General features: G+C 44.6%; 1 protein-coding gene across 3 annotated transcripts; it reads right to left on the bottom strand.

Annotated features, from left to right (window-relative positions):
• Positions 1 to 371: 371 nt before the first annotated feature.
• ttc3 (tetratricopeptide repeat domain 3) lies at positions 372 to 23161 on the bottom strand. 3 transcript variants are annotated; one of them, XM_086226876.1, is made up of 46 exons: positions 22422 to 23161; positions 19271 to 19344; positions 19132 to 19180; positions 18600 to 18759; positions 18428 to 18509; positions 16542 to 16595; positions 15139 to 15271; positions 14754 to 14839; positions 14324 to 14418; positions 13292 to 13354; positions 13043 to 13097; positions 12724 to 12910; positions 12107 to 12137; positions 11920 to 12016; positions 11069 to 11122; positions 10799 to 10835; positions 10548 to 10648; positions 10011 to 10157; positions 9798 to 9878; positions 9186 to 9295; positions 8964 to 9090; positions 8687 to 8809; positions 8508 to 8609; positions 8328 to 8420; positions 8177 to 8241; positions 7882 to 8024; positions 7304 to 7624; positions 6782 to 7057; positions 6650 to 6693; positions 6473 to 6529; positions 6074 to 6150; positions 5839 to 5994; positions 4877 to 5477; positions 4219 to 4287; positions 3974 to 4123; positions 3756 to 3895; positions 3578 to 3646; positions 3374 to 3470; positions 2905 to 3008; positions 2725 to 2803; positions 2394 to 2495; positions 2129 to 2307; positions 1765 to 1879; positions 1556 to 1681; positions 1361 to 1453; positions 372 to 620 (listed from the first exon to the last, which is right to left on the bottom strand). In XM_086226876.1, the coding sequence occupies exons 1-46, from the start codon at positions 22447 to 22449 to the stop codon at positions 510 to 512; spliced, it is 5343 nt and encodes a 1780-aa protein (XP_086083002.1). In that variant the 5' UTR covers positions 22450 to 23161; the 3' UTR covers positions 372 to 509. The 3 variants fall into 3 exon arrangements, with proteins under 3 accessions (XP_086083002.1, XP_086083001.1, XP_086083003.1); XM_086226875.1 differs by having other exon boundaries at positions 11069 to 11134; XM_086226877.1 differs by lacking the exons at positions 14324 to 14418; positions 15139 to 15271; positions 16542 to 16595; ... (3 more) ...; positions 19271 to 19344; positions 22422 to 23161 and having other exon boundaries at positions 11069 to 11134; positions 14754 to 14811.
• Between the last annotated feature and the right edge of the window lie 924 nt (positions 23162 to 24085).

Below are 24085 nucleotides of genomic sequence, written 5' to 3' on the forward strand. Positions count from 1 at the left end.
ATCAAGTTCTAGAATATATGAATATGGATTTTTGTATTTCTCAAGTCACGTTCACAAGGAGCGCCTCTCTATTTGAGATTTTCAGGGAACAAATGTACCCTTTCACATAAACGGGCATCTGGTGTCCAACCGCACACGTTGGCAGCTACTGGAAATAAAGCAGCTGATCCATCGCACGAGTGCTGAGAAAAGCGACCAGGAAGGCTGGAACGGACTGCTAACCTAATTACACCGATTCTGAGCACCCAGGCCAACCAGCAATGAGTTTTCCTGTGATGCATGTTGCTTTCCAAAGCTTTGGCTGCGAGCTTTCGTGTAAAAGGAATCTTAGAAAATCTTTATTTTAAAACAGAAATGACAGACGTGCTTCCAACAAAACTTTTATTTAGAAAAGAACCTCTCGCAAGGTGGTTGAACCTTATAACCATGCAAGGAGGCTTTAGAATTAAATGAAGTAACTGATTTAAAAAAAAAGAAGGGGGGGTTTAAAAAAGCATGTGGGTGGGGTGTCAGGGGGCTTGGCGCCTGCGGCCGGGCAGTGAGGGGAAGTCATCAGGCATCAGGGCGTGGTCTCGGCACGTCGGGCAAGTCCTCTGCTCCTTCAGCCACGACATGATACACTGAACAGAAACACAGCAAACACACCACTTGCAGGTTAAAGGGCGTTCACAAGGTCACGCAGCTGATGTCTATTTTCACAAGCAAGTACTGCCGTCATCCTGATAGCACTATGAGGACGTGGTGGTGCTGGAGGCTGGGGGATGATATGAAACATTTCAAGTTATTATTTTACAAAAACGATATAAACCAAATCCAATCAAGTTGCGGGGGGCTGGAGCCTTTCCCAGAAGTCTTCAGGCGAGAGGCGGGGTTCACCCTGGACAGGTCACCAGTCCGTCTCAGGGCCAACACATAGAGACAGACAACCATTGGCTCTCACAGTCACACCTACGGTCAATTTAGAGTCTGGATTAACCTGGTCCCCTCTTGATGTCTTTGGACTGTGGAGGAAGCTGGAGTACCAGAGAGAACCCACACAGGAACAGGGAGAACATGGAGACTCCACACAGAAAGACCCTGTGCTCAATCCGGGGATCGAACCCAGAACCTTCTTGCCGTGAGGCGACAGTGCTGACCACTGCACCACCGTGGCGCCCCTTCATCACCCAGGAGTTTGATGACTCATTGCGTGAGTACCAATTTCACATCCAATGATATTGCACACGTTTTATCCATTTTTGTTAGAAGCCAGAAGTTCTGCCTGCGTCAAACTTCTCCCCAGCCCTATGACATCACCAGAAACATGAATATATCCAGGAGCAGAAGTTGCTCCACAGGAGATGCACAACAGCCTCCTCACCTCCTTGTGAAAACCGTGTCTGCACTCCAACACGTGGATGTTGTCTGCACTCATTTCTTCATGGCAGATAACGCAAGGATCCTCCATGTTGAGCTACAACACACACACACAGTCAAGTACACGTTGACACACACTGATCAGGGTCCAAAGATGTTCTCGGTTCCCAGACAATAAAACAGGATTATTTGGACTTACTGCTCCGGAGTTTGTGGCTCTATGGGGTCCGAGTTGCTGCCAGACCGGGGCTGGGTTTAGCAGAGGGGGTGTCGCTGTACGCCCACGTCCCGTTAAGTTGGGTCTGGCACCAGAGCTGAGCCTCTCCTGGGGAAAACACAGCCATATTACAAATAAGAGGACTCACGATATCACACACCAAGGTCTTTAGTAGTCAAAGTTTCCAGTACCTGATGGTCCAGGATCAGCTGGGTCACTCCACTGACCACGTCCGTCAAGACCATGTTGCCCAGGTGTCCTCCACTGGACGAGCGCAGCTCCTTCACAAAGGTCATCAAGTCCGCCCTTCAGAACAAAGCAGCACCTTCAATAAAGCCTTGCATGTATGACTTTGCTTGTTGCCGTTTCAGAACGCGTTGAAAATAAAGCGACTAAATAAGCTCCTCATCCAGTGGAAAACACTGGAAATGAAGCTAATCAAGACTCAGAATGGTCGAGGAGACAAGGGCTGATCTGTGCTCAATGCGGCGGCGAGCGACCAAAAACTGACTTCAGAGGAGGGAAATGACGAGCTTGTAACAGCGGCTGCGTTACCTCGTATAGTCGGGGAAAATGGCGGTCAGGTGCTCCATGGCCTTCTCAAACACAGTGCCGTGTGCCGCCTCCAGCTGTCTGACTGCAGGCCTGTACTGCGTGGGGGCGGCGGCTGCCTCGGCCGCAGCGGCACGCTGGACCGCAGGCTGAGGAAACACCTCTTTAGATGCTCCAAACAGCTGCAACATTCACACACGACATGATTCAGAGCTCCAGGCCGGTGGTGTTGACCACGCTCACTCACTGATGCAGACACACGTCTTACCGCTTCAGCTGGAGGCTCAGGCTGGCCGGCGCTGTCGACTGGAACCAACTCGCTAACCCGTCGGCCATTTCTCACTTCCTCCATCTGCTGCTTGTACTGAGCCTGAGGACGGTAAACCAACAGGTGATTCTAAGCAGCAGAGACGTCCTGCTCACCGTTTATCATTCATGTGGAACAATCCTGGCTATTGCATGAACCAATATGGCAAAACCACATCAAGCTGATGTCATTCTAATCTGTCAACCAGCAGTCCTGCAGCCTTCACTGACGTCATCCTCCCAGCACCACCACTACTGAATACCAGGAAGGAGCCTGATTCGGATTCTTCTACCTCAGCAGAGGAGATTTTCTTTTCAGCTTCTTTGACATTGGTTCTCAAGCTGTTTCTGGTTGATTCCAGGACTGGAAATCTAGAAGGGACGAAAGACAGAACCCAACCAATCAAACGCCACGGTGAAGATTTGGGGGGTCTAAGGCAGGACGGAGCCTGAACTGGGATTTCACTCCTTACTTGTGAACTGCTTCATCCACTTTAGTCAGCAAAGCCTTGGCGCCTGCCAGCTCTCGGCGGAGTCCATACAGGTCCTGATCTCGCCTGCTCCCCACCACCGACAACTGGAGGAGCCAAGCAAGCAGGTCAACTCCGGTTACAGTTTACACTCATGATTCTTCAAACTCAGAAAATGCTCTGTGTTTCAAACGTTACAGGGATTTAATGATTCAATTTTTAAAAAAACAACAATAACAACAACTTTTTACTGAGATGACAATGCATATGACCAGGGATTTTTTTCTTTTTTCCCCCTAAATATTAAAACACCTCCTACCTTTGACAACCAAATTCTAATCACAACATCCTCGAGTCCGAGTGAACATACGAGTTATTTGCGTTAAAGGATATTTTAAGAGCACGCTGCCAGCTGTTGCCGGCACGGCGTCATGAGCAGCACACCCACCAGATGTGTGTGAGCGGCACCCACCTGGGCTGTGTGAGACCTCCTGCTCATTGTGCTCATCAAGGTTCTCCAGCGCTCGATCTCCTCCTCCAGACTCATCTTCTCAGCAGCCGACTGATTGCTTGAGGGAAAACAAGGGAGGAGTGAAGGAACCGGTCTGGTTTTTTTTCTGGCAGGTGGGAATGTAGATAAAGTTGACTGTTCATAATCCTGACTCTTACCACTTACCTTAACTCTAAGAAATCCCTCAACTTCTCCTCATAGCTGCTTTTGCTCTCTCTGATGCGTCGCGTCAGACTGCATATGGAAGATCCAGCACAGACACAGAAGAACAATCAGCCATCAGTCGTCATTCTGCTGTAGTAAGTGAGCTGCTGAGGCTGAGGGAGAAACCATCAGGACGTACCTCCCCTGCTCCTCCAACAACTCTTCTCTCTCCTGCTTGAGAGACTTCAGGACCTCCTGGTTGGATTTCTTCTCTTTCTGGTCCTTCTTCACCTCCTCTTCCAGCTTCTGCTGGAACAGGGCCAGCTCTTTATTGGTCACCTTGAGGAGAGACAACACATTCATTACTCCGATTCGGGTGTTGAGTTACAAGCTCATCAAAGCTGCTCGCGGACCTACTTGAACATTGACTCGGATCATCTCTATTTCCTCCTTTAAGGAGGTCGTGGCCTCTTTGTGTCTTAGACCAACTTTGTCACCGCCATTTTCCATTTTATTGATCTGCTCCTCCATCTCTTTGTTGCTCTTTTCCTTTTTGTTGATGTCACCCTGGATAAATGACCAAAAGGTCAGAACAGTTCCACAAGCAGGCGCCAAAGTAAAAGGAGGTGAAGATATAAATGCATGAAGCATGCGGAACTTACAGGGGAGCGCTCGAAACGCTCATGAGGCTCCGTATTCATCGCTACACTGCCCCTGATCTCCGGACACGTCTGAGGGAATCCAGAACAAGGCTTTAACACACAGCCCAGCACATACCCAAGTACCTACATGTTCAGTCTCGTCGGGATGGGCGTGAGTAACCGCTTCCTCAACTGCTCGCTGTTACATTATCAGTCATTCTTTTATTTACTTGGTTTCTGTCCAGTTAAGAATGGCAGCAATACTTTACTGCTATGACAGTTGCTTTGACAACCGTATATCAGGCACTTTTGTTGTAAGTAGCTAGTTTAATGTCACTCCATCTCTCCTGGGGTGTTCTGTCCTGTACAGTACATCTACACTCCTTCCTCGATCCCCTCCTGCTCTATAATGACGTTACCTCCACCTATGGAACCCCTACTAGCTCGTCCCTGCCTTACAGAAGCAGCTAAGCTGGCAGGAGCCATGACCCCACTCTGCCTCACCTGCTATGTTACTGAAAGCTGCTGCCATGCATGCTAAGATGAGTTCTAAAAATAGATTTCCCTCCTCCAGGATATAAGTCCTTTTCTCGTAATTCATGCGATTGCACACACCAGGAACACATTGCTTGTGCCCATCCCTGCTAGCTAGACCGTACAGAAACGTGGGGGTACCCACCTGTGCTGCTGCGTGTTTCTTCAGAAGATTTTCCTCAGGTGACATTGACACAAAGCCACTTAAATATGGATCAATGTCCCAAACTACCCCCTCCACCTCACAGGTATAAAGATCCAGGCCCTCGCACTCATAAGGTATAAATTGCTGTTGGTGACCGTCATAGGCATCGCCATTACTCCAGGGGGGGGACAGTTGATCCCCTGCCAGAGGCCCTCTAGTAACAGGCGGGTTAAGTGCAGAAGGGGGTACAGGGTAGGCTTCAGTCTGTGTAGAAGAGTTACTGTCCAGAGAGCTTGTGAAAGACGGCTTAATATCTGATGGAAAATCATGAAACAAAGAGTCTGTGTCAGAATCGAAAAAATCATCCAGGTCATCCAAGTGGGCGCCTTGTTCGGCCTCCTGCAGGGAAACGGCGTGCTTAGCCAGGCCAATTCTATTCCCCATCTTAATGAAGCGAAGAGAGTTCAGGAGGAAAGGCTCAAAGCCGCCTACTTCCTGGATCTTCCGCTGAGCCTCGGGAGGGAAATTTTGGATTTCACCCACCAGCAGAGGGTCCTCGGGAAACATGGGGCCGTGCTCTTCCAAGATCTGAGCAAAGTAGCTGTAGCAGAAGAAAGAGCACAGAAGTGACTCCACTCATACATCTGGGTTGCTGTTTACAATGATCACACTAGAAAAAGTTGATAAAATGATGAAAGCACTCAAGTCTAACTTTCTATGCTCACTTGAGGTGGTTCTTTTTTTGTGTGCGTCTTCTTCAAAAGACTGACGTGCTTTATAAATGATGGAAACTCATCATTCCCACAGTCTGTGCTTGCCTGTAAGTCGGCGCTTAAGTCTTTCAATCAAAGATGATAAATTGCTTTATTCAAATCACTTTTTCCACTAAACTCTCAATCACAGCTTTCCCAGTTTACCCATCATGTTTGACATTTTGACATGGAAATGTAGCTTCAACTTACTCAAACAAACTCTCTTTTGTTGGGTCGGGATTGTTGTCCAAAATCTTTTTTAAGCGATCCCTGCTTCTGGCCCAATTGTACTGGTCCTCAAAGTCGGCCACCTGCTCTCGGAGGTGACTGGGTACGCTGAACGGATCACCGGGATCCAGGAATGATCTGTTGACGGGAGAGTGGATGTTAGCACAACGGTCATAAACCTCCAGAAGACGATCCTCCTGTCGACGACGCAACTTACAATGTGTCATCTTCAAAAAACTCTTGATCCGATTCATCTCTTGGCGGTAAACCTCTGACCCGAGGCCAAACATCACCCTGAGAGGAAGATGGGGTGACACGTTTCAGACTGATGCAACGACAGGTCTCCTTGCTCCAGCAGAATCTACTATGAATCAATAACTTGATTACTTTTTTTTTGGTGGACTATGATTTTTTTTTTTTGAGGGGAGAAATTACAGCAGTTTGAAAAAAACATATCTTTAAGTTCATTGGGGTTTCGGAATGTTTGGCTACCAAAAGTCTTTGATAACACATATGCCTTATATTTGATCAAAAAGAAAACATCTATTAACTCTAGTGTGTTCTATGAAAATAATCATTCGTGGCAGCCAAAAAGAAAACAGATCCCAACTCTGACCTTTAGCTCTTTTCCTTTTTTTTTCCGCCCTCGACTCTTAGACTTCATAGGAGAACTCTGAAATCAATTTTAGTAGATTAAAACAACATTAGCGCATATTACACAAACATCTCTGCATGTACAACGTCATGCATCTTGTATGCACTTTACAGTGATTTCTAGTTTTTAATGACTTACATCTGAATTTTCATCAGACTTTCTAAGCACTGAACAGTGTCCTTCTGGAGAGGAGAAAAAAAAATTGAATGGTGAAGACTGGAAAAAAAAAAAAACATTCAAATGTCTTCAAAAGAAAGTTCAAATACATACCCAACATATCAAAATAATTATCCAGTATAGTGTGGCAGGAAACATAAATATCCCTATGCTCCTCTAGAGTCCAGATAAAGAGTCTCATGTCATGTGACGGGGCCTGTTTGAGGTATTCAGTCACAGTCAAGCCGATGCTTGATAAAAGTTCAGGCGTAGTATCCAGCTTCTCTATAACCATCTCCTGCAGCGGGCCAAAGCTGAGCAGGACAGCCAGGTCCAGCTGTTCCAGGTGTTCTGAGTTGCACTCGATGAAGGATTTGGCAGCATTCAGACCTGAATGGAAGCAGGAGGCACGTTAATGTCCACAAAATATACACCCATGCTCTTCCTGCAGGGAGTCACACGGGAACTTCCAGGTTAGCCAGTTGGAAGAGAAGTTTAACGCCTCCCGCTCTTCATACAGCTTCGATTACTGCACAAATTGAACACTTCACTTCTAAAATATTAAAGCTGATGGAAAATCAGGGATGCGCAATATTTCATGATTTGCCAGTATCTCATATGCTGAGAAACTCTGACCTGCGTCGTTGAGTTGACATGCCCACTTCTTAAGTTTGGAATGTATATTGGGACAGTTGGACAGCACGTGGACCAGGATGCGAGCCCAGACCCTGTTCTTCCTCTCTAGTAGCAGTTCAACGGCCTGACTGAGAGTCTCCAGCTGCTCCTGCTGCCAGTTCAGCATCCTCCCAGCTATCGGGTTTCCCCTGGATGAGTCCAGCTCCAGCCAGGGCTTCAAGCTGCCAGTCAGGGTTGATACACAGAGCCCTGACTCCTCCCTCAGCAACTCCAAGTGCTGGCTGATTTGCAGGAGAACTCGATCTGTGTACACCAACCAGGCTGACGACACAGCGGAGAAAATGAAAAAAGTTAGCATGTGCTGCTAACGGACTACGTTTAAGTTTATGCTGCTCATCAGTGCCCCAATTTCCTGCGTTCCAAAAAATTTCATCTGAAGTAGAAGCCTCACCCACAGAAATGTGTTTAGGAACAAAAACAACTTTCATGTACTAATTAGGTAGTCGTCAATCTGAGAGTAGCTCATTAAAATGCTGTTTATAGTCTTTCCTGGATTCCTCTGCAATCTACAACGGTACCTTTCGGTGGACTCTGGACTGCGGCGGCGGCGTCGTCTTTCTCCCGCAGAGCCTCATCGCTTATATTCAGTCTGTTTTGATGCGCCACCTTATGCTGCTTCCTCTTGAGCCGGTGCTCCGCTTTGCTTTTTAACTTTTTCAGACTGAAAGTAAAAACAAAACAAAACCCAAACAAACAAACAAGAAAATGTCATTTTGAAATGAAGCCTGAACAAACTGGATCATCCTCTGCCGTCAGGGCCGATCCTTCCTTGGTGCACCCTCACAGAATCACCAGCTGAACCACGTGACTCACCTCGTACATGTCTGATTCACTTTTGGCTTCTTTGGCATCTCTTGTCTCGAGATGGTAGTTTCAAACTGAAAAAAAGAAAAGAAAAAGAAATCAGATCAACAGGATCGCAGTGATCCAGCAGCAGTTTTTCTCATACAGAGAATTCTTGTACCTTGCACTTCACCAGGCCTGTCGGACTGAAGATTTTAATACTACAGATCTGACCGACGCAGTCAGGCGTCAAACAGGCATCCTCCAGAAACTCCTGAAACAAACCAAAAATTTAAAACTGGCATCCTGATTGTCAACAGTCAACATCTTCATTGAGATCAGCAATTGGTATTAAACTGACCTTTTCATTCTTTTCCAAGAAGGAGGACGACTTGAGAGTCTTCCAGCAGCTGATGTGATATTCAACGATGCAGCTTTGACAGCAGCGCATTTGAATGAAGCCCTGAACAAAGCAGATGAGGAAGCGCTGATCAGCGAAGACCCGGTGTTTTCCAAAAACACAGAGTGGTTGCCATTTACCTTAAAATCGGGGTCAGTCAAGTAAATTTCAGCTTTCAAAGGGCCGAGACATTTCTGAAGTCGACAAACGGCATCAGGAAGTGGAGGGAACTTGCACATCACAATAGCACTGTCCAAAAGTTCCTAATCGGAGAAAACAGAGGTCAAACTGAATGAAATCACTCATCTAGTGAACAACAGATGCAGAAGTCTCTTTGACAAGTGAACTCCTTGATTTAAATCTATATCGTTTCAGTTCACACCGATTCGCCGGGATGATTTGATGGTGAACACTTACTCTGAAGTACTCCGGCTGCGTTTCTTTAACGATCTCTTTTGTTAAAGGCCAGGTGAGTTTCCCCGGTGTTATCTGATTCATGATCATCTGTAGGGAATCTGAGAAGTGTTCCAGAGCTCGTGCAAATCTAACCCAAGGAGAGACAAACTGTTAAGAGAGTTTTAAAACAGCTTAGGATACAAATGAATGACACAATATCAGTAACAATGGTGGCTGCGGCACCTGTTCTCCTTCAGATAAATTCTCCCGATGCCGTAGTAAACCAGACACTGAAACAGCCGCTCCTCAAATGATTTGATCTTCTCCAGGAGTCTCTGTGCTTCAGCAAGTCCCTGTTTCACAAAGAAACACGGGCCTTTTGTTCACGGTATTTAAAGTATAGACTTTTTTCTACCCTTCTGCATCAGCAAGGTCTCTGCTGATGTACATCTAGATTCCTCGCAAGGCCAGATCTTTATACATTTCAGACATTTTTGAACGAGTTGTCCAAGAAGTGAATTAATTCTGGGGGGTTAGGCTTGACATTGACACAAAATTAATCGCCAAATGGTAAAGGCACACAAACAGTTTAACTGTGCTTCAAAATAACATGTTAGAATGAAATGTTGAGGCGCTGCAGCGATGTGCTGCCAACACATCAAATTCTACAGTCTTAAGGAAACATCGTTGTTGGACTCTGATCCCCACAAAAACAACACCGCCCTCAAGCTAAGGGGTATTTCAAGGAAAATAATAATAAAAAATAATCACAATATTAGTCCAAACAACTGCAGTGTTAGCAGTGGCCAGTGGGCTGTGTGTGCGTGTGTGTATCATTTAGCTGGTGTTACCTACCTCAGTCTGGCCGATATCTGTCAGGGCGGACGCACGGCCGTAAAGTAGCAACTGCACATCGAGATTTGAAAGTCCAAGTTCCTGAGAAAGCAACAACTCACCATGTTTTTACAACGTCTTTAACGGCTCACTTCATATTCTTGTAACAAACTACATAGAAGGAGACAAATACTTTTTTAACAGGAAGTGTTCACATCCTTCACTATCGATTACCTCGGGTTTTCTGGTGTCCAGCAAAGCCAGGGCCTGGCCGAAGGCCTGCTCTGCATTACGGCTGCGGAGGTCGGCCAGGGCAGCGTGGGCGTCCCCCACCATGGATCTCAACTCTTGGCTCACACTTGTTATGTTTTTAGTCGCTGTCTGTTGTGAAGAGAAATCAGTCCATCATCGCATCCCTCAAAGATATCGATACTTAAAACTACAACACGTTTTTAAACGCATCACAGTTTTCATGGAACGCTCCAAAGGGACTGCATCAGAGGGAGATTTGGGCTCTGCAACGATCCAAGAAAATCTAAGAGCATCATAGAGCTGTTTTTTTTAACTCTATTGAACAAATGCTTCTTTATGTTTTTCGTACAATGATTCTTTGGCATGATAACGGTCAAGTCCTGTATAACAGATTAACAGATGCATTCATTTCGGAACTCTTTGATGTTCATGTCACGGTGAAACTATCAACCCTGCAGTGAACAATCGCCACAGGTCTGCTCTCAGCTCTGCTCTCAGCTCTGCCGCGCTGCCGTTTACCTCCTCATCAGGCGGATTCTTTCTGCCCTTTGCTTTCTTCTTTGCGGCCGTTTTGGAGTCTCTAGTCCCGCCCTTTGCTTCTGCAGTCTTTTCTTTTTTCACTGGGGAGAAAATATTAGCTTTGAAGTTTTCATGATGATCTGTGCTTAGCTTTTCTGACAAAAACCCCCCCCAACCCAAACCAATCAAATCACAGTTAATACTAATATACTTAATTGCTTAATTAATTGAAATACTGAGAACAAACGTACCAGGTTGATTCTGATGAGCCGTTTTAGTCCCTGAAACCTGGAACCATACACGCTAATTATTAACTCCACAAACAAACACATATGTTTGATCAGATCAGTGCCAAGATCTCGCAGCTATCAAGCGAGCAGATTCATCTCCCTGGTTTTGTGCAGAGGTCACCAACCTCCATCTCCAGTTCTGATTTACCTGCAATAAACCCTCTTCATTTTCAGCATTTTGTGCCAACGCCTCTTAATTAATTGTGGGGGACACAAACAACAGGTACTAACCTTATCCTGTGGCGCCGAGCTTGTAGCTGCATTCGTCTTGTTAACTTTTCCAGACTGCGGCTGGGACTGTGGGTTTTGAGAAAAGAACAGCTGAGAGCCACTTACTCAGCACAAAGCTGCTCTAGACCTGAGTTTTTACTCTTCTTGCTATGGCGCACCTTCTGTCCCCCAGGATCTTCCACAGCTACCCCCCTCACCCCTCCCCCTCGTGTGCTGCGTACGCATAGCAACGACATAGCTAACGGGAGCGAGAAGTTTGTTTCTAAGAAAGGAGTCGTACCGTCAGTGGTTTGGAACTGGGTTGGGTTTGCGGTGACAGATGTTGAACAATCGACTGCACGCTGCAAAGTTTGTCTGAAGGCCATTGCAACAAAAGGCAGCAGCACAACAAACTTCAATCCAATCCAGCCGAGTGTGAGAAATGCCACTGTTTGAGAGAGGAACGAGACCGCCAGAACCGACAAACTCCCACCAAGAACAGCTCACTGTGGTGTAATCGTTTACCCACGGGACCACGTACGATAAGAAAGGGGCACGACGGAGAGCAGCTGCCCCTTTGCACATGGCTAAAGACATGGTACCCATATATACAGCGGTTAGTTAAGTCTTTAATAAAATGAAAGCAGAACTTGTTTTGAGTTCTCTCCATCCCTGGTTTTCTTTAAAAAAAAAAAAATATTGGAAAAAAATCGGCAATGGAATTTTTCGTGAAAAAAGTCGGAGATTTTATTTTTAGTCCACATCGCCCAGTCCTTAGCTGCTCACAATCTTCACGACCGAAATCAGTTTCCAGAATTTTGTGTCAAACACCGCCAAGGGCGTCCATTTTCATGGAGCGCTGGGTTACTGACCTTACTCTGCGTCACTGTGTTTGTAGCTGGTTTGACCTTATCAACCTTTTCAGACTGTGGCTGCGTTATCACGTCTGGATTATTAGAAGCGACCGGTCTGCAGAAAATCAAAAAAATACAGAAGATTATTTAAGTTAATCAGCATGTTCATCTGTCGTGTCTTTAAAATGCGTCTCATGGCTCATACCTGGAGTTTTGACTTTTCTTTGACTGTCCAGCTGAAAAGAAAAAAAAAAAAAAACATTAAAAATTCTTTTCACCCACAATTAGTTGAAATCCAATTAGGTTTTGGATCTGATTTAATTAAGAGACGTAGCCGTTTTCCTTTCATTTTAAATCATAGAATCAAATTTTGAATAACCACCTTGTGATTGTTGGTTGCAGTTTACATAAAAGAATGGAAACTGAGGCTTTTAAGGTGCTGCTACTAATAGCACAGAGGTCACACACACGCGCGCGCTTTTAACGGCAGTAATGATGTCAAAGCGCAGTTAATGTTTGGCCTTGTGGACAGAAAATGTAATAATCTTGTCATTATCAGCATGTTCATTCTTGAGTTATGGCCAAAACATGTTTGGTGAGATCAGTGACCTTTGACTATCAAATCTCATCAGTTTATCTTAAGTGTCAATGTGCCAAACGTTTCCTCGCCACGTTCCCTCAAGGCTTTCCTGAGACAGCACGTTTATGATCATGGGAAAGATCGACGACGCTCAAACGAAGCGCCTCCAGCTGAGGCCGTCACTGGCAGAGAGAAGTCAACAGGGTGACACGTGAATGAGGCCACTGAGACGGGAGCGTCACCTTTGGCAGCGTTTTCTTTCTTCTTTCTGTCTTCGCCCATTTGTGTGACGAATCTCTGGTGTTGTTGTTCCAGGTCTCTGAGTCCCTCGCTGTCATTCTTGCACAGATTCCTGGCAGAAATGTTGGCTTCAACAGCCATTTTGACCTCTCCCAGTAAGAACAAGGCCTCACAGTAGCGGTAGTGACCCTGCAAAAAAAACAACAACAAAAAAAAAACATAAAAAGCACATTTTGGCGCAGCAGGGCCACATCTTCAACATGTGTTACATTCTCTGCTGCGTTTCCACAGTAAACTACCAGAGAGCAGAGAGAGCAGTACCTTTGCCCAGAAGGGTTTGATCAGCATGGCACGTTTTCCGTCAACAACCGCTTCTCTGTAGAAATCAAAAAATTTCACGTTCAAATTAAAGGCGCCTCACGTCACGTGTCCTCCTACAGCTTCACTCTTACTGTTTTGCATCGTCACAAGCGTTTTAAATCTTAACCCGAATCTTCGGATCTGAGTGGTTCCGACAAGGTTTGTACCGATGCTTTGCATGTCATCTCGGATGAAGAAAATGGTACTCACAGATATTTGTTACATCGGATGTAGCACAGGGCTCGGTTTCCATAAATTTTGTGGTTTTCAGGACTGAATGGGGCAGAAATGATTTTCAGTTATAAAAGTGCATAATTCATTATTTAGATGCTACAATCTTCCTGCAAAAAAAAAAAAAAAAAAAAGCAGGGTGAGAAACTTATTTTCAGATTTTTGAAAGGGGCTGAGCTGCTTTGCTCATTGTTGGCTTTGTACCTTCTGTTTTTCTGTCACACTGCAATGATTGGGATGTGTAATCTCACAGGTCGCTGCTGCGTAACCAGCATGAGCGACACGATTAAAACAGAAAACCAGGGTTCGTTATCATGAAGCCAGCAGTGCGTTTCTAAAAGAAATCGAAGTTCCTAGCAAGCAGCTCATAAAAGCTGACGTGTGAGGTTGACATGATAAAGTGCAGCATGGCAGAGCTCAAATTTGTAATCAAAATGTAAACAAAGCAAAGGTTTGAATATTAACTCGCTGGAAATGCTTTTAAATCAAAGGGGGAGAGAACAACAACTCTCCCATCTTCTAGTATTTTCATCAACACAAGTGGATCTGGTCTTCTGGATGTTCTCTGCCAGTCCATCATCATCCAAGCACCTCTCGAGCAGAACGAAACAAACATGGACTCTGCTGCAGCCGCCATGACTGCATTCGTTACCATGACTACGCGACTGGAGCCGGCCAATGAGAAGTGCCGGATTCAGCGGCATCCTGCACTCAGCACCTCCACGATAACATTTAAGAGAACGCTTGCTTTAATTGGCCTTAATTCATTTGATATTAGACATCAGAAGGGAAACTTTACATTCACTGAAAAACTGATGCTGACACATTTTCAGAAACGGGCTGCGGCCCTCGTGGTCTGACTGGAAAACACAAAATGAAAGACATCAATTTAAGGACTATTTCACTGCAGTCTATTACCCTGCAAATGTCAAAGCTCAATGTTAACATTTTATATGCAGACAGACTGAAGTGTCATGGCTGAGGGAGGGATAAAAAAAGAGACAAACTTACTGAATAAAGGTGGCTTCGGTATAATACGACACAGCTTCTTTATATCTCTTTTTCTGAAAGTTCTCATTCCCTTTCCTCTTTATCGCTTCACTTTTCTGATGAGAGATGCAACAAAAAGACCCCAGGACAGAGTTTAAGGCTTCAGGTGTGATCTAACCATTTCCAAATTTAACATTTGCAGAGAATTTAGGTGCCACAGGTCGTGCGCTGTTGGATTTGGCACTGCTGGAGGGGGAAAAAAATGATAAAAGTGAAGCTGTGTGAGCTTGGTGTTTTCTACTGAGTGAGCTTACTCCCTAAACCGTTTCAGTGACTGCTAAATATAAAACAAACTAGATAAGAGATATCTCATCCATTTTCAAACCACACATGAAAACCGTCTCACCACCACTGCTCTTTCCTGTGTACACGGCCTGAAGTTGCATCTTACCAATTGAAGTAATTCGTGTGGTTGAGCCGTCAGCGCCTTCATGGTCTCCTCCAGGTTGGTACCCATTTCATGAATATAATGAGCAACTGAGGAGGCAAAAGAAAAGTTCATGTTCCCTCACTTTTAGAATCAATACTAAACAGAAAAGACATTTCTAGGACCTGCACACAAGTTCTAAAGTGGTCACTCAACTGCAGTTCTGTGCTGTAAAGTCAATGAGTTTATAGGAGAGAATCGACCTTGAAAACCCTGTGAACTGTCCAGGCTGATTGTGTTTCTTCTCTGACTTTATTCACCAAAAATGTATATAAAAAAGCTTCAAGCAGCCTTCACCGACCATTTCATGGGCCAGTCTGTGTGAAGTGCAGTGGTACTGTTATCTCACACTCTGTGAAGATGAGGTGCAGCGCTTTGAAGCAGGTGCACGTGTGGCCGAGCTCCAGGATGCGACTGCGAATCAGAGGCTCGCCTGTCCGCTCCAACCAGTCCAAAGCATCCTCCAGAACCTCAGGGGAACGCTGAGGGGGTGACACCAAGAGGACGTCATCAAAACCGTGAAACCATCCGCTACCTGCACCGGTAAACGCAACGACTTCCTCTGGGATCTCTTTAGTGGAAAGGTTCACACTCACCACATGTTCACAACAACTTCTTTGCTAACCAAAGCCATTCCAGCTCTTGATTATCTCCAGTTTCCCAGATGTATGTTTTATTGCATGATTCGCACGGTGCTTCATACATGAGATTACAGTTTTGATTCCATTTTTGTTCTTCGGATGCACAAGTAGCTGACGGAGTTTTGTGTGAGGTTTTAAGGCTGTGCTGATGTGGTGTTTCTTCATGATCCGTTGTATTGGTTCTGTTCTAACATCCATCCATTCATACATTTTCTACCTCTTATCCTGTTAAGGGTCACGGGGGGCTGGAGCCTATCCCAGCAGCCTTAAGGTGAGAGGCGGGGTTCACCCTGGACAGGTCACCAGTCCATCACAGGGCCAACACATAGAGACAGACAACCATTCACACTCAGTCACACCTACGGTCAATTTAGAGTATCAATCAGCTTCGTCCCCTCTTGATGTCTTTGGACTGTGGGAGGAAGCTGGAGTACCAGAGAGAACCCACACAGGAACAGGGAGAACATGCAGACTCCACACAGAAAGATCCAGTGCTGGAGCTCGAACCCAGAACCTTCTTACTGTGAGGAGACAGTGCTGACCACTGCACCACCATGCCACCCTTCTGTTCTAAAATACATCGGGGAAACTGGGAGATCATTTAACACAAGCAAAAAAAAATGAGGATGAAAAAACAACATCAAAAAGAATGTGAGAAAGAGACCGCAGGATGAACAGGAACACCTCAAATCAGCCAGCACAGATGAATGGATGAGGGCCAAGAGTGAAATCACCACGTCAGAAACCAACTGATTCAAATGTTGGATAAAAGAGGCCACAGAAATCAGAAAGTGGCCAAACAACACCATCAACCGAGATGAGGGGGCGCACACCCTCTCACACACCTGGGATTCCCTACTCTAGGGATCATCCAAAGCGAGGGGGGCGTGGCCAGCTTGACAGCCTCTGACGGGTCTGTCGAGCTGGCCACGCCCCAGCTGACAAATGACATGACAGCAGCACGTCGGGCGACGCCTCTGAGGAAGCCTGGGGTCACAGTCGAAACCATCGAGCAGGTATGAAACATCTGTCTAACTCGTTTGTCTGGAGGTAAGAAAGCCCGACACTTGCCTACACGCCATGAAGGAGGCTGTTTGCTGTTCACACTTACCACATTAAACCTGTTGCTCAGCCAGAAAACGTGCTTTGTTTGGTCCACTTTCAACTGGAATTGAGGTTAAAAAGAAAAAGAAAAAAGACAACAGCCACCGTTAAGAGTAAAATCCAACACGGCAACAGGTAAAGCACAAGAAGCAGGACAGCAGGCAGCGTATCTGCAGTACTGGCTTATTTACACAGCCTGTGTTTGTTTCATTGCCTTTCCTTTCTGTGCATCAAGCCAATTCCTGTATGTAGTTAATTTGTCAAAGAGCCAAGAGGAGGTGACCTCAACAATTGTCTGGGCGCTCGGATAAAACTGGTCCTTGAGTTTAGCTCCCTAAATTTCAGCAGGAGTACACAGGAAATACTTCACGCTGTGGTGTGACAGTGTGTGTGACATGAGCCTCAACTGAAATTCAAATTTTTTATTCATACAAGTAATTGTAAGCCCCAACCCTATTTAACACCACACACACACGATAGTGTATTAGACTGATATTACAGGGGAGGGTGGGTGGGGCTTGAATGTCCAGGTGAAAAGAAAAAAAGCAGTCTCATTTTGGGAGAAACGTAACCTGACACCACTCTGTTTGTGCCGATCAGACGAGCCACACATCTTAATGGAAGACGACCAAGGAAGGAAGGAAGGGCCATGTAGCATAGTAGGATCCTGCTGTTTGCTGAGATACACAGAAACCTGGCAGTGGGACTGATCACTACCCAAGCTGGTATTTCTGCTTGAGGTAGCAGGATAGGGTGTTATGGTGGAGTGGTTTCCTACATCTGCAAGAGAAGCAATCGCTCAACACTTACTGTGTATGATATTCCAGTAATTTATACCCATGAAACACAGCGGTGGACACTTAGAAGGAATTCTAGCTGGGACCTTCTGTTCCACCTTTCTTGTATGTCTTTGAATCTGAATGTGTATCTTCAGGAGCTGGCCTGACTCCAGGGCCCTGACCTGGGTGTGGGGGCGGAGCTGTGATGTCTTCCATGATCGGAAATTTATGGCTAGAGCACTTCCTGATAGTGAAGCTGACACTCACGACGCCAGCGATCTCTAGATGCTTGGCTGGGTTTCCACTCCGTGAAGGTCACATCTGTGCAGAATGTTCCAGTTCGGTATCTCTGGCGGTACCTGGCATTACCAGCAGGACTGTTTACAGGGGTGGGACACAGATGTTCTGGGGGAGCTGACTCAACCTCATCTCACAGTGAACCTCCTGCATCCGTCGAGGACGTTCAGCGTAAACCAATCTCTGAGTCTCCAGCCTGCTTCTTGTGTCTGACGGATTCCTTCATCACGCAAAGTCCCTCCGCAGACCAAAGCAACATCGCTGCTGCATTGCGGAATGAACGCGGGCTCTTGACCTCAGAGCTACGATTGACAGCATCGACAACAGCATCACTGCGGCCACTTAGAGCGTTTGGAAAGCCCACTGGATGCAGGTGCGGTTGTTTCAGAACTGACTTCCAGGCCATTCAATTGATTAGAGATGAGATGGAATGCACTGATTGCCCCCCCCCCCCCCCCCCCCCCCCCCTTGGAACACTCTTGTGCATTACTTGTGCCCCATTATGTAAAAGCATTTGCACCGCCTTCTTCACCAGGACTCCCCGAGGACGAGAGAGATGATAGGTAACTGCGCTGTGTGCCGCTGAGCCGGTGGCGCCACAAAGACGATCAGTTTCAGGCTGCAGTACAACCGACCCTCTAGTGTTCTTTCACCTCTGTCGGTCTTTCTCGTACGCTGGCGTCCATTTTTTGGGGGACTGTTTAGCTCTTTTATAAAGTATTGCGCATTACATGAAGCAGACAGGATGTGCAAAGATAAAATTAGATCCCCAAAAAAACCCACTCTTGCGTGTGTAATTGTGAAATACTCAACTTACAATTCCTTTCTCCATGGCTCTGAGGATTGCCTCTAATATCTCGATCTTGTGCAGGTGCTTCAGGGTTATAGCTGAAGTGTCACTAGAACAAGACAAAGGTAAACTTTGATTGTTCAAAACTTTTATTGCCAAGGGGTCAAAATATTCATATGATTTGTTTATTTTTACTTACTTTGGGTTAAGTAAACCTATTTCTACAGCCCATTCTGATGTGGAGTTGGTCCCTTCTTGCCGCAGCAAAACTGGAACCCAGAAGGAGGAAACTCTCATCAGCTGTCCAGCCTCCATTTTTACGTCGACTGAGATGCGGCTCCATCGCTCAAAAAACTCCTCTAAAAAAAACAAAAATACAGAGAAAAATATGAGTCGTTTCAACCAGTCAAAACAAGCAGAGGTTTTAAATAGCCAACTATGGTCAGCAGAGGTGCTTACAAAGAAAAATCAATTAAAACTGCACTCTAGGTGAAGCTATGACGATATTTTAATTTGCAAAGAGGAGCAGGATTAGCCAGGTTTCATGAACTTTTTTAAAATACATTCAAAATTGAGACCAAAGTGACAACAACTGGACAAAATATCACAATTTGCCAAGATTTCTCACACTTTATTGAAATATTTGACATGCATTGGTGCTGCCGTGCTCCGTACATTGGACCCCACCGTTGTCATTTCTATGTCTTTGTGAGGACTTGAGTGTCCATTACCTGCTGGGTGGTAAGTGAACTCTGTCGTGCCACGCTTCAAAAGCCCGGCCTGAGGGGGAGAGGCAGTTTATTATTGTCACCAAGTAAATAATAAATCAGCTGAATTGAAATCTTGAGTTAATGCCAACTAATGACTCACAAAGCCCATCCGACGTTCGATATCCTCACAGTCACTGTAGTCTGAAGAGTCGGAATCTGACATTTTCTCAGAGTCTGTATGAGCATTTGCAAAAAAAAAAAAAAAAATTAACTGGAATACCCATTTAATCATTTGGAGACATGTTTCTGTAATCTATCTTAAACATGAACAGTGTGTGTGTGTGTGTGTGTGTGTCATTCACACATGCAGCCTGTCCCCAGAAGAGTTACAGCTCCCTGGAGGGGTTGATGTGTGAATGAGAAACAGGACACTTTTTTTTGGGGGGGGGGGGGGGGTGAACTGACAATGTCCCCTTTAGAAAGGCGTAAAACAGCACTGTTCTGGAATGAAGCTGCATGTGTGAAAAGTGGAAAGCAGGGATGCGTGACAATACGGACACATCATGTGACTTATGAGCTTCATCAAATGTTCCGTGAATAAAGAAAAACACAAGTCTGGTATTGTTGTATTACAGATATTCTTATTCACAATGTTTGTGTTTCTCAGTGTGTACAAAATGTGAGTAAAATATCAGTGTTTTTTTCGTCACGCTGGACGAAAACGAAAATGACGACGTCAGACCCCTTTTTTCCATGACGAAAATGAGACTAAGACGAACGTCACCAAAGCCCTGTAAAGACTAAAATGTGATGAATTTGTGTACATTTTCGTCTGACGGGAACGAGACGAGACTAAGTTGTTACTGGGTGGACGATCAAAGTTTCAAAACATGCGTTTTTTTTTCCGCCAAGTATAACATGCGTGCAATGTCAATCAAGAGCTCAAACATCAGACTGGAGCCAGCTGGAGCTGGTGGCCCTAATGGCCACGCCCCCATCATCAGTACACACGCACTAAAAGCCTCGTGCACACACACACACATGCACACACAGAGACAAGTCTGGGCCTGTCTGCAGCCCACGAGACACACACCACGGCAGCAGCAGCGGTGTCGGGTGGTCGTAAAAAGAGGGATGATTAAAGCATAGCTTTAGTCAATGTGAGGCTCGCCCTGTGATACATTATTTTTTTGTATTAAGCCTAAAGTTTGGTGGTGGTGGTGGTTCCACCTCCCTGTGGTGCAGAGAGCGCTTCCTAGTGCTACATGCTAAAGCTAGAATGAATGGGGCTGCCAGGAGCCCTGCTAATGTTGGCTGGTTTAAAGCAGCCCTTCTATTAATTTAGCATGTTATGAATAAAACCCCTGTCCATTTGGGGACGGGTGGCAAGTGAAATGCTTTGACCCTTGTTTGTGGGACTGGGAAACACGGTCGTCTTCAGACCTGTTGTTGTTCGCTATCTAAGCAACACACGTGGATGCAGTTTAACCAATAATAGCAGCTAAAGCCAATATGTAGGACATATGGTCATTCATATGGAGGTCAAGTGTGCTTTTATTTTTGTTTAATCCTATTTTATTGTGATACAATACTCATATTGTGTGTCAGCGGGTTGTCTGCATCTGCAACAAAATAATAAAAGTGAAAGATAGAGAAAGAAAGAGAGGGGAAAAACTCGCCTTTGAAAGTTAGATCAGTTTCAGTGTGCTTCGTTCTAATACCTTATTGGCCTATTAAGTACATACGCATATCTTTTATTTGTAGGTATCTTTGATATTTGACTAAAACCTTTTGAGTTTTCGTCGACTAAAACTATCAAGGATAGAAATGACTAAAATGTGACTAAAACAAAGAAGCATTTAGTCCAAAAGACTAAGACTAAAACTAAATCTAAAATGCCTGCCAAAAACAATACTGTGTAATATATAATTGTATAGATAATATTGACACATACAAACATTGGCCATCTGACATAAAATATCAGCAAAAAAACAACAACAAACACTACAGAGTATTGCTCGCGATGCCTGTCAGGTTTTTCTAGGAATGTTCTTGGACTTATTGGTGATCAAGAAGCTTTCAGGGGCATCAAGCCGCAGGGGCCAGGATGTAACGTACGACATTTCCTTACTTCAGGGTACATCGGTCATATTCAAAAAAATCTCCACATCTCTTTGCCGCCCCATGTGCAACCAAAGATGACAAGTCGCAAAGGAACCCCCCCCCCCCCCCCACGACATTTAGATGTTTGAAAAGTAGCTAGTTAGTTATGAATGTAGCAAAATACACTGATCAACCAAATCATGAACTCCAATGGCAGGTTTGTATTGAGTATAAAACAAAAGCCCAGTCATAAATCTACCCTCTGATGAATTACAACGAAAACTTCATATTAATTGGATGGACCATCATTGAAACACATTCAAGTACAGGGCGTTGCAGCTCAACACACGACGGCCTTCAAAATGACAATCAAAATAAATGCAAAACGGGGTCATTGGGATGATAAGAGATGGGGTGCAACCTCATAACTTACCCGACGAGTCACAACATGCCCAGATTTTTTATTCCCAGCGCAAAATAAATAAATACATATGTTTAAAATATCAATGGACACAATTACAGGATATGCACTGAATACGAATACCGGAAAATCGAATGTTAAACACTGATTCCTGGCGGACAGAGTGCGTTGCTCATGAGTGAAAAAAGCCTTTCATAAATGACAATGAGGTTAGTTAAAAACCGCCCAAATTCGTATTTCATTGCAGCTGCATTAGTTGAGACTCATGAAACCCAAACCGCAGCAAAGACGAAGCTTCCTCCAGCTAAAATAATTAGAAAATTAGCTACTAACCAAATGCTACATCATCAGTTAACCTTACATTGCTTAACTACCAAATGAAGCTGTATATTTTACCTTTCAGAGAAAGAAACCTTTTTTTTTTTCCAGAAGGAAGTTCAAGAAAAGAGCCGTGGGCAGTGGGCAGTGGCGCCTAACCAGTGAAACTACGCATTGTTTGTTTACCGGATCTTGTGCTAACCTTAGCATGGTACTAACGCCATCTTGACCACCTTTAAACTACCTGAACCTGCTCAGCTTCACAAAAAAGTTAGTAGTGTGGCCACAGTAGTTTGAATATTAACGTAATTTTATGGCAACGTGACACGACTCTTACTTTACCCTCAGCTTACTTTACTTTTTTTTTTTTATTTCTCTTCAACCGAACAGAGGAACAAGAAGATGATAAACACAGCTTTTATATAAAAAGGAGGATGCGTATTTCGAGGGTGACTTCGAGAGTACGTACCTCTCGATGAATAAAACAAACGTGACATCTCAGCTTCGGTTGCCTGTCCTGTTCATATTCAGAGTGCGGAAGTCAGAGACGCCGTAGACGAAGAGCAGAACGCTGTGGTCACATGTGACTAAGGGTGTGTGTCCGTGTAAGCCCGTTCGTCTCTTTCCTCTTTTTTTTTTTTTTTTTTTAATGGCGGATGGCAACCAGCTTTTTGGCGCATTACCGCCACCAGCGGGACTGGAGTGTGGATCAAGCGGTCAACCCACACTCTCGTCGATTCTTTGAAATAACCCAGTATTCTTCAAAAAAGAAAAACAAATGAAAACAAATTTCACCAGATTCTATCTGCAGTATATCACGTAGATTTAATGTCATGTAGTTTTTGTTAATTGTGAGATTAATCTTTGTCTGGCTCGATGGTATTTAGGAGAATCCATAATTGCATCTCTATGGTCTCTTGACCACTGCAATATTCACATACACTATCAACATGTTTATTTTTTCATTATTAACAAAGTTGTATTTAAACCTGTATGTCCTGGCCTCATTCTATGTGTTCCTCTTCTCTCCCATTTTCCTTTGAATACCATACAGTTGTCTCCCCGACCGCTCATCATCCCAATCATCTTCGCTTACAGTATACTTTTGATTTCCGCTTTGCTATGTTTAATATCCATCTCTATATCAGGCTCCTCTGCTGCTTTCTTTGCACATTTGTCTGCCACTTCATTACTTCCTACACTTTTATGAGAGTTGTTGTTGTTGTTGTTGTTGTTGTGGTGGTGCTTCTTCTTCTTCGGATGATGATGATGGATTTCTGGCAAATGAGATACATTCGTGGCTCACCGTTGCCCTCTTCAGGTCACTTACAGAAATTCCATAAAAAAAGCCCAGCTCATAATGTAGAGCAGCGTCATGTACAAAATTTGTTTAAAATGGTGGAAAGAGGCTATTCTTATTTAAGTAAAATGTCAGTGTATCTGTACTTTTCTTGAGTACTTCTATAGTAAAGGTAATTGTACTTTTTACTCCAACAGATTTAGCTGAAGCTATCGGTCATTAGTCAGTTTAAAGAGAATGATTTTTACCTAGAAAGCATGGATGAAGTGGATGGAGATCATGTGCTCTTAAACACATCAAGTGGAAGTCGATGGTTCAAAGCTCAAACTCTACCAAGCTCCATTTGTACTCATAAACTCACTTTCATACTGGAGGTGGAAGCTCTGTGTACTTCTTCCACCATTACAAATCTGTCACAATTTGAAAGTTTCACAGCGGTCTTCCCTCTGAAACTGATTCAGTGACAATGACTGATTGTGACAATTTCTGCCGGCTTTACTTGCTTTAAGATTCTGTGTGTGTGTGTGTGTGTGTGTGTGTGTGTGTGTGTGTGTGTGTGTGTGTGTGTGTGTAATGGTTGGTATATTCATGAGGTGGAAAAAGTACACCATCCCTTTATTTAAATCCCCAGGTAAAATAGTACTCTAGAAGAAGTCTGGATTCAAAATTCTACTTCATTAAAAGTAGAGAAGCATTTGATATTGAGAGAGAATATAGAACATACTTTCTGTATACTTCAGTTTTTTTTTTCTGCATGTCTTTTAGTATGAATACTTCGACCACAGCCTCACAAGATCATCAGTGTGTACTTGAAGAATTGTACTTAGTTCCTT

Source organism: Aulostomus chinensis, chromosome 15 (assembly GCF_037954235.1).
Source record: "Aulostomus chinensis isolate RoL2024-O1b breed Wild chromosome 15, RoL_Achi_v1.0, whole genome shotgun sequence".
NCBI lineage: Eukaryota > Metazoa > Chordata > Actinopteri > Syngnathiformes > Aulostomidae > Aulostomus > Aulostomus chinensis.

Bases quoted from the DNA above. Each gene is read 5' to 3' on its own strand.
- ttc3 (XM_086226875.1), bottom strand. From the start codon at position 22,449: ATGTCACGTTTGTTTTATTCATCGAGAG. The intron at 13,355-14,323 runs GTAAGTTTGTCT...TGCCCCATTCAG, and splicing joins ACCGAAGCCACCTTTATTCA to TCCTGAAAACCACAAAATTT. The intron at 7,058-7,303 runs GTCAGAGTTTCT...GCTTCCATTCAG, and splicing joins ATGTCAACTCAACGACGCAG to GTCTGAATGCTGCCAAATCC.